Below are 12,197 nucleotides of genomic sequence, written 5' to 3' on the forward strand. Positions count from 1 at the left end.
GGGAAATTTGTCATTCTCGCCCGGCGGCCAGTTTCTGCTGTTCGTTCACGTCGTTGATGGAAGCGTAACTGTTTCACACCACGTCAAATATTATTAATAAAAAAATAATAACAGCTAAAAGTTAAAAAAAACATGGTGAAAATGTCAAATGAACGAGATGTCTTTATTGTTTTAACTGAATAATATACATTCACTGTCAGAATAAATGTTCAGGGCTCTAAAAATCCGTGACACTTTTCTTGAAAGCTTTTGAAATAAGTTGAGAAAAAATATAATATAATTTGCTTCTAAGGCTCCTTTTTCCGTAACACAAGCTGAACTTGAGCCTTTGTAACCTGTGTGTGAGACACGTACCTCGTGTGACGGATTGAATGCAGCTTTCATCTCCGTATACACAGCAGCATGCGAACGCTCTCTTTCTGGGCCCGACCACAGAGGGGTCACAAGGAGGCACGTGAGGGGGGGGCTAATGTGGTGGTTCATGCCACCCCCCCACCCCCCCTCCTCCAACCGCCTGCTGTCACACACACCCGCTAATAAGCTCACATGACTCGGTGCCACGGTGACACGTTTCTGTGACCAGTGAACGGTCAAAAAGAAGCTTCAGCATCTCATTAGCACCATATTGAGAGAGCCGGAGGGAGGGGCAGGCATGGAGAGCCAGAGGGGGGGGGGGTTGTTCCAGCTGTTTTATTCTACCAGCACAGTGGAGAGAAAGTGAGAGGGCGGCAGTCAGAGCTAAACGGCTCGATAGCGAGTGAAGGCAGTCCAAGAAGCAAAGGATGGGGTGGAAGTAGGTAAACAGAGGAGGAAGAGGAGTGACTGTGAACTAGGACATCCGAGTCCACGGGAGCAGAGAGACACAGAAGGTAAGTTTCTTCCTCCCTTTGCCTTCAGGCCAATTACAAGAGCCGTGATTTTCCCTCAAAAAGGAGCTGATTCGTTTCAGTTACTTTTCTCCGAGTCTCACGCCCACTTTTAGATCAACAACGCATGCATGCGCGTGTGTGTGTGTGTGTAACTTTAAGTGCCAGGGGGAAACGGGGTGAGTGAGAGGGGAGGGAGAAGCATGCGTTATAGGGGGGGGGGGGGGTGAGGCCCACTGGGAGAGACGGACTGGGGAATGAAGAGAAACCCCTGGGCCCTCGTCGTACAGTAACAAGTGGTCACTCGAGCAATCAGTGGCGATTCAGAGAGAAACGTAAGTGCTCCCAGGCATGACCGCTCTGTTGCCACTTCTTGCTCCTTTTTTTTTTAAATGCTTGCGAGGCCTTTTTAGAGTCAAAATACGTTTGATGTGAATGCTTCTGTGAGATGAAATGAGCACACACACACACACACACACACGCGCTTGTTCCTTTTCCTCCGAGTGGATCAACGAATCCGAGCCGAGCCGAGCCTCCCTCCATAGTAACTGAAAAACATAACGAAACAACGCGATAATGGACGCGTTTGCTGCAGCGAGCCGAGGGGAAGAAAGTCCTCGACGAGTCTAACTCAAGCTCAGTCTTGTGATGAGGCGTGGTTAGTCACTTTCGTGTTACTCAGCCGGGCAATGTGTCAACTTGTTGGACAGAAATAGGCCCAAATGCGACCGCGTCCTTCGCGTGTTCGTGCATGCGTCTCCGTCCTTTTTGTTCCACCCTCCCTTCCAATGTATGTGCGTCCTGCATCCCCCCCCCCCCCCCCCCCCCGTCGTACGGCCTCCCGAGTCGACCGACCGGGAGGAGTCAGGAGCGGGCGACGGTTGGTTGTGATATAGGCCTCGGCGAGGGGAAAGATGACCTTTCCCGTGCTGTTTATTTTGGGGAAGGCAACAGGAAGAATGCCGGAGCAGCTGTTCTATTCCTACTGGCGGAAAGCCACCCCTGTGAATTCCAGCCTGCCACTGCATGGCCCTCCCCTCACCGAGGCAGGCGGGGGGGGGGCGGGGGGGGCTTCGTGCATCCGTGTGTCCGAGCCCTGCACAGTGTAAATAACACCTCGTCCCAATCATCAAAGTTGTTATGGCGATCTGAAACAAACACACACACACACACACACACACACACACCCTGGTTATTACAGAGGGAACAGATCTGTCTGTGAGGAAGTCAACCGGCGGCTTTTCTGCACATTACGCCCCGCAGACGCCCAACCTGTTGCGTGATTGCCGCTGTCACCTGTCGGCCAAGTGAAAGCCTTCGTCTCAACCAGTCGAGCGACTCTCGCCGTGTAACACAGCGTTCTGTTGCTCCCACCCCCACCACCCCCCCAAGACGCAGACGCACGCAAGCTCCCTACGATGAGCCTTCCCAAGGAGCCGCCCGAGGATGCCAAGAAACAGAGCTTCTGGATGGTGAGGACTGTATTCATGACGGAATGTTACAACGCCGCCGTACAAGGAGTGGCTAGTTGGGACAAATCGGTTCCCACGTGCGCTCGTTGCTCTTGCACCCCGTCACCGCTTGCTCCTCTCAGCCAGGGAACTACGTGCGCACCGTGCACCGCACCGAGAAGTCCTTCCAGGCCTGCAACGACATCGTGGCCTGTTTCGCGGAGAGAGCGAAGGTGGAGAAGCAGTACGCCCAGCAGCTCAGCCAGTGGAGCAGCAAGTGGAAGTCCGTCGTGGACTCTCGTGAGTATGAGGAGCTGCACGACGGGGGTGGGGGGGGTGGAGGGGGTGGGGCCCCAAGGCGGGAATCCAAAGCGTCTCTTTGATCGTCTCAGTCGACCGTCGGCTTATCAGATTTTTTTAAAAATGAGGCTGTTTTCTCATTCTTTTCTTTCTCCTTTCCCAGGACCGCTCTACGGCTCGCTCATGAGGGCGTGGCAATGCTTCTTCACCTCCACCGAGCGTCTGTCCGCCCTCCACTCCTCCATCGCCCAGTCCCTGGTGGCGGAGGAGGGAAAGCGCGTTAAAACCTGGCAGAAGGAGACCTTTCCCAAGAAGATCCTGTGCGGGTTCAAGGAGAGCCACGACAACAAGACGAGCTTTACCCGTGCGCAGAAACCCTGGTCCAAAAAGCTGATGAAGGTGCGTGACGTGTGGTGGAGGTCAGGAGGCCACGCTTTTGTGCATTTCATGGCCTTTATCAGGAAATTTTTATCTCAGGGTAGACATTCACTGTATCTTAAATCTGTCTATTTAATAATAAATAAATTGACAAATTGTGGCTTTAAGGCGCCCACAATATCCACCGCATGCTATATGGACAAAGAAAGTTGATTGTTCCTTAAATCAGTTCTTCATTTAATAAAGTACCACATGTTAGTTAGTGAGCTTTAGACAAATGGGGGGCACGTTTCATTTTTTTTTTTTTAAACCTTTGGACGGAGCCACGCCAGCTGTTTCCTCCTGTTTCCAGTCTAGCACGGACAGCGAACTACTCCATACTCAAAGTAAGCAAATCATCAATTCTCCTCAAAGTAAATAACTGTACATGCGTTGTGAATGCGTATCCAACAGCTGGAGAAGGCCCGTGTCGCCTATCACAAGTCCTGCCAGAGGGAGCAAGCGGCGCTGGACAAAGAAAAACAGGCTAACGAAAACACTGAGTTGAGTCCGGAGAAAAAGCAGAAGATCACCGAGGCCAGAGAGAAGGTCACGGAGGAGAAGGAAAAGGTGAATAAGGGCCTCATTCACGGCTCCTTTTTAAATTACTGAATCACGGCATTCCACCATTCCGGGAGAGACTCCGCGGGCCATCAACTCTAAAACACAAGCGCCAGATTCTGTGCCGAGCGTTTGCCTCGTATGGAGACGTGTTATTGTTCCACTCGGCAGTGTTTATGTAGCCCGACATGAGAAAGAGCACCACATGAGTTACACGTTTTTTAGCTTTAGTTTCGTTTTTTTTTTTGCTAAACGTATAGGACCGTCCTTTGTGCTCCCGACTGCAGGTCAGAGACCGCTACGAGAAGCTCCTGGAGGATGCGACCTCCTACACCCCGCGCTACATGGAGGAGATGGAGGCCATTTTCGAAGAGTCGCAGGAGGAGGAGAGGAAGAGGATCAGCTTCCTGAAGCAGGCCTTCCTCTCCATCCACCGCCACCTCGACGTCGCCAACGATGAGAGGTGAGCAGCCCGCCGACCCCCCGGCGCCCGTCGGGCAGGCCCTCCCCCCCCCCGAGTACTCATTGTGTCCTGGTGTCAGTGTGAAGGCGGTGTACAGCGAGCTCCACCACACGCTGATGTCCATCAACGAGGAAGACGACCTGAAGTGGTGGAAGAACAACCACGGCCCCGGCATGCCCACCGACTGGCCGAAGATCGACGTACGTTACAATGAGGGAGAGACGCGGGTCAATGTGTGCATGTCTTCTAAATATATGTCGCTTTGTTTAAACCTTCTAGTGTTATTGTTCTTCCAATTGTAAACCGCGTACTTTCCTGTTTTAGAGTGACTTCTGGCATGAAAATGAATTTTTTAATTTTTTTTTTTAAATCAGGAATGGGTCCCGCCTATAAAAAAGCTAAATAGAAAGAAAAGAGAACAGAAACAAAAAAAAGAAAATCGCCCGTAAGTATTGAACTGCAGTTCGCTCATTGTATGATAAGCATTGCATGTACTTTCACCCCAGCTCGCGTTTGTTTATTCCGGATTGTTCAAACATCCGTGCGGTCCCTCTTGTTAGTGTGATGATCGGGGGCGTGAAGGTGCGAGCGATGTATGACTACGTGGGAGAGGAGGGCGATGAGCTGTCCTTCAAAGCAGGTGACACCTCAAGTGTGATGTGACGACACTCCGATGTGTTGTTTCCAATGTTTTAAAACTGCAATTGGATTTAAGTACATTTTTTAAAGCAGAATAAAGAAGAAAGTCCAGTTTCTTTCAGGTTACTGGAATTACATTTTGTCTAAAGGTTATTATAGAACGTTTGAAACAAGCTACTCCAGCTTTATGGCCTCCTCTTATTTAAAATGAATGACAGTTTTATCCAAATATAAAAATAGAAATACAATAGAAACAAATCATCTCTGAAATATTATTTTCCCAACCCGCAGGCGAAGTGTTCCTGAAGGTGGAGGAGGAGGACGACCAGGGGTGGTGTCGAGGAGTCCTCAGCGGAGGGAAAGAGGGCTTCTACCCAGCCAATTACGTTGAAGTTGTAGAGTGACGTCACACAGTCAAACAGACTTTGTCCTAAACGTATTTCTTACAAAGAGTTATTTACAAATCTTCAACAAAAAAAAAGATTTTGTTGTATAATATGGTTTGTAACTCCAAAAATCTGTTCCCCGCCACTTTGACATGTTAAATTTGTTGAGGACTTAATTTTCTAACCTTCTTTGGTTTGAGTGCTTCTGCATTATGAACAATCCAAGACTAAATATCACGTTTGTGCAGGAGCTGTATGTGTAAATGTGTTTGCGTGTGTTTGCATGCATGTGTGCACGTTACAACAAAAGAGATATTTATTTATCACGTTTGAGTCAACAGGTCGTAATAATTAGGACATCTGATATTCTTAAAGTATGTTTACCCAGGCACAGGTTACACGATGGGAGCACACAAGGTTAATGTTTACTTAAGTATTATGTAGAGATACTTTGACTGAGCAAATTGATTTTCAAAATAAAAGAATTGTTGTTTTGCCTCTAATCCATTTGGTTGATGGTGTTCTTTGATGATCTCATCAACTAGATTCATCTCATGAACCTGACGACTCTATGGATCCAGGTGTCACTCTTCATCTAGCCACCATGTTAGAGCATATACTTAAACGCTTTGAAGACAAAACAACACAAGTGCTGCAGCCACTGGTTCCATCACCTGATTGGAGGGACCAGTGGAGAAGGAAGGAAGGAAGGAAGGAAGGAAAGAAGGAAGGAACAGACGGAGATGGACGCAGCTGAAGACACAGAAAGAAAAAGATTAATTAATTTGATTTTTTTTTTCATTATTTATTTTGGAGATTAGGTGAGCTATTGTACAGACACATTGAATTATGAATTACAAGGAAACTTTGTAAAATAAAAGATACTAAGGGAGAACCAGTTCTGTGGTTAGATTGTGATAGAATGCAGGTGCGCCAGGTGGAGAGACAAAAACCACAGCGAGCCACTAACCAAATCCTCACACTTTAAGGATACTACTTTGAAAGGCATATTAACCATTTTGACCTCTGTCCGGTTTCACATTCCAGCCCCTATTAACTCCCCCCCCCCTCCCTGATTTACAGTATGCAAATGTTTAACCAGCGTTGCGCAACAAGCGACACAAATCGGCCTGATCTCGCAGCTCCGCGGACACACAGCGAGTAAACTAGTTGGACAAGATGTGTGAGACACAATGACGGAGACTTCTCAGAGACCTGTTAGCGATTCCACGTACTGACAGCATTCACGGGACTCCGCACGAGCAGGTGAGTGCTGCTTTGATGCGGGTGTGTCGGGGGGTTTTAAATTGCGGAAAAAGCAGACAAATGCCGTCTGCGTTCTGCGGATTGTGCCTTATAACTTAATTAAAGCGTCTTAAAAGCAGAATGTCACACCCTGCTCGCAGCAAATGCTGTTTTCATTCGCTTTGCGTGGGCGGTGGGTGCGCGTTTTATTATTTCCAGGCGTCGGCGTGTCCTCCTTAATGAGTTGCTACAAGGTGTGGTGTTTTTCTGTTAATAACCCCCCCCCCCCCCCTCTCTCTATCTCTCTCTCTCTATCTCTCTCCCATCAGCAGGGGGCCTCACTATGGAGTTTGCTTGTGAATTCGTGTACGTGCCGCCAGCGGTGACCCAGCGGGACGCGCGGCGCGCGATCGCCTGCAAGCGCTCAGGTGAGATCTCTACCACGCATTGACGCAGAGAACACCTGGTCACACACCTGCGTAGAGCCTCGGGGTGGGATGCACCGCAGCAGAAGTGACGTGTAGCGCGCGAAGGGGCACGCGAGAGACACACAAAGCCTCCATTCCTCAGCAGGGAGGCCGAAGACGTCATAAACTGAAAGTACATGTCCATGAGCCATATGAGTCCACTCGGTGCCATTATGTAATGTGACACACACACACACACACAACCTCCCCTTTCTCTCTTAGAGGACACATCCCTTTCAGATACTCTGCTTTCCTCAGTAAAAGCCATCTGCCGCCTGAGTCACATTTTTCCTCACAGCTGAAAAGGTCATCGCTGCACCGGTGGTTTTGTCTGCGCTCACATTCCCCGTTTAAGTAGCTGCATAACGGCCACTGTGCGCTTCTTGTTTTGTGTCTTTTGCTTTTTTTTTTTTTTTTTAGCTCTTTTTCCTCCCGTCAAACCGATGCGTCCCTGCCGCCCCCCCCCTCCTCGTCCAAGAAAGGCCGCCGAAGCAAAAGCTCCAAAGCCGGCCCCACCGGGCCCGAATGTCACCGCACAGTTGGCAAAGAGCAAGGAAATGAACAAGGCTGCGACGACCTCCAAATTCTATGTAAAAACCGAAACTCCCGATAAAGCGGCGGCAGATTCCCCGAAGCATAAAGCTCCTCCAAGGACAGGTACAGTGGACGTACGGCGACCAAAGAGGCGTGAGCTGGTCCCTTAAGGCCCTGAACTACCACTCTGAGGTCATCCATCCTTTGAGCGAATTCATTCCTTCAACGCGCTTCTCCCCCCCCCCCCCCATCTGCCTCCCCAAGCCCTCCTACCGCCACACATGAAGCCTCCGGGGAAAAGCCGGCCCCCTCCTCACAGCCACCTCACCCACGACCCCCCGGGCGAGACCGATTGGAACCAACGACCCGCGGAGCCGCCGGAGGGCGTGAAGCGGCCCGAGGTGTCAGGTGATTGGGCAGCTTTTTTTTCTCAGTTTTTGTTATTTAGTTATGGCGTTTTAGGAATATCCTGGTCTCATTCTCCTCCGCCCCTCGTCCCGCCAGTCATCCCGGATTACCTGACGCTGTTACCGGGGTCGTTCTTGGACGCGTCCCTCGCCGCGGCGTCTACCGGTAAAGGACAAGCCGCGTCGTGCTGTCACACACTATGAAAATGTTTCACGCCACCAGGTGCTAATGTCGAACGCTTTTGTTGTTCCCGACTAATCCTCGGCAGGTAAGGAGCCGCTGCCCGGGAACCCAAATGTGCTCCTCGTCAGTTTACAAAAATTAATCTTGGAGGAAACCGGTCAGTGAACTTTTAGGGTCACCGTAAAAACGCCATCATATGCCACGGAGTTTGATTTCCCATCCTGTCAGCATAAGATGACAATGGGCGCTTGCTCATATTTCCAGTGCAGGCCACACAATGGGAACCCACCTTTTGCTCCACGTGCGGCTCTGTGACGGACTCCTGCTATGCCAATGTGGTAATTACACGCTATATTTCATTAAAACGATATTCCCGAACGTTATAAATAGGTACAGGATGAAGAGTCATGGATTTCAAATGTGAAAATCACAGTCTCCTTGTGCTGAACTACAGGTTGAGGAGTGTTACTTCTGCCAGCACTCTGAGCTCCCCAGCATCCCCAGCATCCCCAGCATCCCCGGCACCCCCGGCACCCCCGGCATGCCACAGTGTCCCCAGGACGTCCTCTTCCTGCTGCGTCCCGACGAGGAGCCCGTGTGCGCCGCCGCCGGTCTGCTGCTCTTCTGCATCGACATCTCGGGCTCCATGAGCACCACCTCTCAGGTGAAACCTGGTGGTCGGACACCGACCTGTTACCCCCCCCCCGCCGCCATGAGGCCGCTCGGGGGCGACAGGTGTTCTAGAATACGCTCCGTGGTATTTCAACCGCTCGGTTTCTTTTGTTTTTCAAGGTCACAGAGGGAGGACAGGTCGTACACAAGTCCCGCCTCCAGGTGAGTTGTTTTTTCTTCGTATTTTGAATGGTGTCGGGATGCGTTCGGTGACGGGAGATGAACGTCGTCCAAACAGTTTCTGCTGGAGGCCGTGTCGCGGTGCGTTCAGAGACTCGGCGAGCAGCAGCCGGACATCCGACTGGGACTCGTCACCTTCAACAGTCTGGTACGCAGACGTCACAATGGGTTTCACCCCACCATCATCATCATCTCGCATTGAATTCTAGAAGTTGTCCCTGCTGCTTCTCCGTGTGACGCTTCCGTTCCCAGGTGACGATGCATGGAAACGAGAGCTTCGCGTCTCATTCTCTGAGCAGCGCCGAGTTAAACAACTGCGACTTTCTGAAAGAGACGGCGGCCGGTTTCCCAACTCCACCCCCGCTCTCCCAGAACATGCATTACTTACAGAGACAAGTCATGGGGTAAGAGAGGAAACCAGGATCGTTTTATCACCACACAGTAACACGGCGGACCGATTTTTCAGTACTGTGTTAATAAAATAATTGATGTAATAAAGGACGAATGGATCAAATCGAAATAGATGAAGACAATAGCTTGATTTAACCAGACTGAGGTAGTTGCCATTGAAGCGAAGATACATTCATTGATACCTTTTGAATCACTCGCCACGATTTGTGTACGATAAAACTTGAATAACAGTGTGGTGTGTTGTTGTTTTTTTAGATTATGCGACGGAGGCACCACAGCTCTCGGTCCGGCCGCGCTGCTGACGATTGAGATCGCCTCCAGACAGCCAGGGTCCAAGGTGGGTTTGGCCTTGTTAACCAAATGCGTCCGTGCATTTAAACGCCCCAGCCACGCATACGCGCGACCTGCCTGCTCGGGGGGTCCTTTCGGACTCCTTGAGCGGCCGTGTGTATGGAAGTAAATCTGTGTCATCGGGTTTTGAAAGGAAAAACGTGATTAAATTTCTAGCACTGAATATTTATGCATTGAAATTATGGATCTGAGTGTTTTTCAACGTTAAAATACAGCAAAAATTAAACCACAAAAAAATAAAACCAATACTGTGCTGACCCCGCTATCCCTGCTGATCTCGAAGGTCATTATCTGTACAGATGGAAAGGCCAACACAGGGTTGGGTGATCTGGAGCAAGAGGACAATGACGCTCGCACACTCCTCTCCTCCACCATATTCTACCAGGACCTGGGGGACTACGCCGCCAGTCAGGGGTTGGCCAACATCTCCTCGTCACCGTCAGAGATGCAACGGTACACTCCAACGAGGTTCTCACTGAAATGTGTCCCGTTTCATTAGTGTGACGGTGTCCGTGCTGTCCATCGAGGGGACGGACTGCAGGCTGGACGAGCTGGGAAGACTCGCCGAGCGCACTGGCGGGACGGTGAGTTGTACCGCACGTCGAACACCTGTCCCACTGTTAGGGACTCGTGGACATTCATCACTCATTTGATGTCGTCGTCGCCGCGTCGTTTTCCTCCCAGGTGGTGGTAGCGAGTCCCAAAAGGTTGCACTCCGAGTTCGAAGCCATCATTGAGAACAGGGTGATCGCCACCCAATGCACCGTCACGTTGCTGCTGCCCCAATCACTGTGAGATCTGCTCTGTGAGACACGTCGCCGCTTAACGCTCAATGGTCGTCGTTTAACACGTGTCCTCCCCCCTCCGGTCCAGGCACGTGAGAGGAGAGAAGGAGGCGGGACACAAAGGGACCAGAGAGGTGGGCAACGTGGACCCGGACACGGAGATCACCTTCCAGTTCGGAGCCAGGGAGCAGGACGCGGACGGTGAGGAGAATCTCCTCGCACTGCCGCGGACATCCACTGGTACACGTGCACCGTGGGTCCACATCTGGTGTGCTCTTCTGTGGTTCCCTCCAGCGCCGGCCACTGGAAACCGGGTCTCCATCCAGCTGCAGGTCCGGTACAGGCAGAGGAAGGGACAGCCGATGCTCAGAGTGATCACCGCAAGCCGAGACGTTACAGATGACGGGTGATATCTCCATAATTACAGCTTATTTGGGATAGGATTAACACACACACACACACACACACCACTGAGCTGCTGCACGCTTCCGGCCTCCTTGTAAGCCTCAACAAGTCATTACTGTCTGGCGTCTTTTAATCAACGAGACGTCTTCTTCCTTAGGGGGCAACAATTGATTAGCCGTGCGCCGTTTTACACCAATCACGGCGAGGCGATGAAGTGAAGCGCTCGTGAGGCTGTGCTGTTGCCGAGATACAGAACCCTTCAACGTCACGCAGAATAGATATATATATACCACTAATCATCCATTCCAACAGTTAGTCACGCAGCAAATGAACCGCCGAAGTCCAGTTATGGTCCCCCCCCCCCCCCGTGTGTGTTAACGATAACGATAACGCGTCGCCCTCCCGCTCAGCTCGGCGGCGCTGTCCGCTCTCTCCCTCGCCATCATCCAGCTCAACTCCTCACAGGCCAGCGCCGCCCTGGCCGTCCGAGGCCGCTTCCTCGACGCCAGGAAGGAAGGAGAGGTGCAGAGGAAGCTGATCGAGAAGGCGATGTGAGTGACAGGAGTGTGTGTGTGTGTGTGTGATGAGAATGATCCTGACAAATGGATTCAAAGAGACCAGATCATCTTTCAAAAAAACAAAAACAATTGTGTATGTGGCAAAAATATGAATATACATTAATGACTATCTTAGATTTCAGATCATTCTTTTTTTTATGAATGTTTTTTCAGCTTTTTGTTTAATTTCTTTGTTATTAGTGCAGCGTGGGTCTGAATGCATACTGATTTTAGGCCAGATACTGAACAAAGTGAATCTGCCTCTTTTGGCAGGGAGCATAATCACAATGCAGAGGACCATCTCTACCAAGAATGGATTAAAACCATGGAGCCAATTTACAAAGACAAAGACAATGACATCACCAGGGTGAGTTCAGAAAAACACCACACTAAACTCTTGGTTTGAGAGAATTAAGACGTTTCAGATCCGCATGTAATGTCATGTTGTGTCCTGTGTGTTTAGTGATTAAATTCTTTGCCCGTATTTTATTAACTTCCCTCCTCCCGCCAGGCCGTCACAGACGCCGGCGCCGCTCTGTTCTACACGATGATGCGCAGCAACAGGAAGACCATAACGCTGAAGAGCAAACATCAACTCTGAGAGCTCCACAGTTCCACTGCCTGGAAGCAGCTGGTGTCGTGAAGGACGAGGGAAAAATGCAGATTTTTATCATCCGGCTGAATATGTGAATCAATATAGTTCAGAATATGATTGACAGGGGAATTTCTTATACATCATGTGATTTTAGGAATTCTTCTAGAAGTATAAAACGAGATCTAGCAGAATGTAATTAGCATTTTCACTTGAACTAGGAAGAATTTTGGTGCATTAGATATACTCTATAATGTGAAACAAAACAATTGACCACTAAAACCTCGCACATATTTTATTTGTATAAAATGTAACTCAACCGAT

The 12,197-nt window shown here is 50.0% G+C and overlaps 2 protein-coding genes across 7 annotated transcripts; both read left to right on the forward strand.

Moving 5' to 3' along the window:
• The first annotated feature begins 692 nt into the window (after positions 1 to 692).
• LOC119212505 (protein kinase C and casein kinase substrate in neurons protein 3-like) lies at positions 693 to 5,590 on the forward strand. Of its 6 annotated transcripts, none has more exons than XM_062560030.1 (10): positions 693 to 869; positions 2,130 to 2,338; positions 2,461 to 2,617; positions 2,781 to 3,016; positions 3,449 to 3,604; positions 3,883 to 4,058; positions 4,138 to 4,258; positions 4,433 to 4,503; positions 4,619 to 4,698; positions 4,989 to 5,590. In XM_062560030.1, exons 2-10 carry the CDS (start codon positions 2,285 to 2,287, stop codon positions 5,099 to 5,101), a joined length of 1,164 nt encoding a protein of 387 aa, XP_062416014.1. In that variant the 5' UTR covers positions 693 to 869; positions 2,130 to 2,284; the 3' UTR covers positions 5,102 to 5,590. The 6 variants fall into 6 exon arrangements, with proteins under 6 accessions (XP_062416014.1, XP_037318855.2, XP_037318853.2 ...); XM_037462958.2 differs by having other exon boundaries at positions 2,259 to 2,338; XM_037462956.2 differs by having other exon boundaries at positions 2,265 to 2,338.
• A 146-nt stretch (positions 5,591 to 5,736) lies between these two features.
• Positions 5,737 to 12,163, forward strand: LOC119212503 (circularly permutated Ras protein 1-like). The gene is made up of 21 exons (XM_062560010.1): positions 5,737 to 5,904; positions 6,167 to 6,349; positions 6,658 to 6,756; positions 7,216 to 7,452; positions 7,594 to 7,737; positions 7,834 to 7,902; positions 8,006 to 8,077; positions 8,185 to 8,258; positions 8,375 to 8,584; positions 8,713 to 8,754; positions 8,831 to 8,920; positions 9,025 to 9,176; positions 9,439 to 9,520; positions 9,818 to 9,948; positions 10,034 to 10,118; positions 10,219 to 10,325; positions 10,408 to 10,520; positions 10,614 to 10,725; positions 11,135 to 11,275; positions 11,555 to 11,648; positions 11,793 to 12,163. The coding sequence occupies exons 3-21, from the start codon at positions 6,672 to 6,674 to the stop codon at positions 11,880 to 11,882; spliced, it is 2,130 nt and encodes a 709-aa protein (XP_062415994.1). The 5' UTR covers positions 5,737 to 5,904; positions 6,167 to 6,349; positions 6,658 to 6,671; the 3' UTR covers positions 11,883 to 12,163.
• The last annotated feature ends 34 nt before the right edge of the window (positions 12,164 to 12,197 follow it).

This window comes from Pungitius pungitius, chromosome 21 (genome assembly GCF_949316345.1).
Source record: "Pungitius pungitius chromosome 21, fPunPun2.1, whole genome shotgun sequence".
NCBI lineage: Eukaryota > Metazoa > Chordata > Actinopteri > Perciformes > Gasterosteidae > Pungitius > Pungitius pungitius.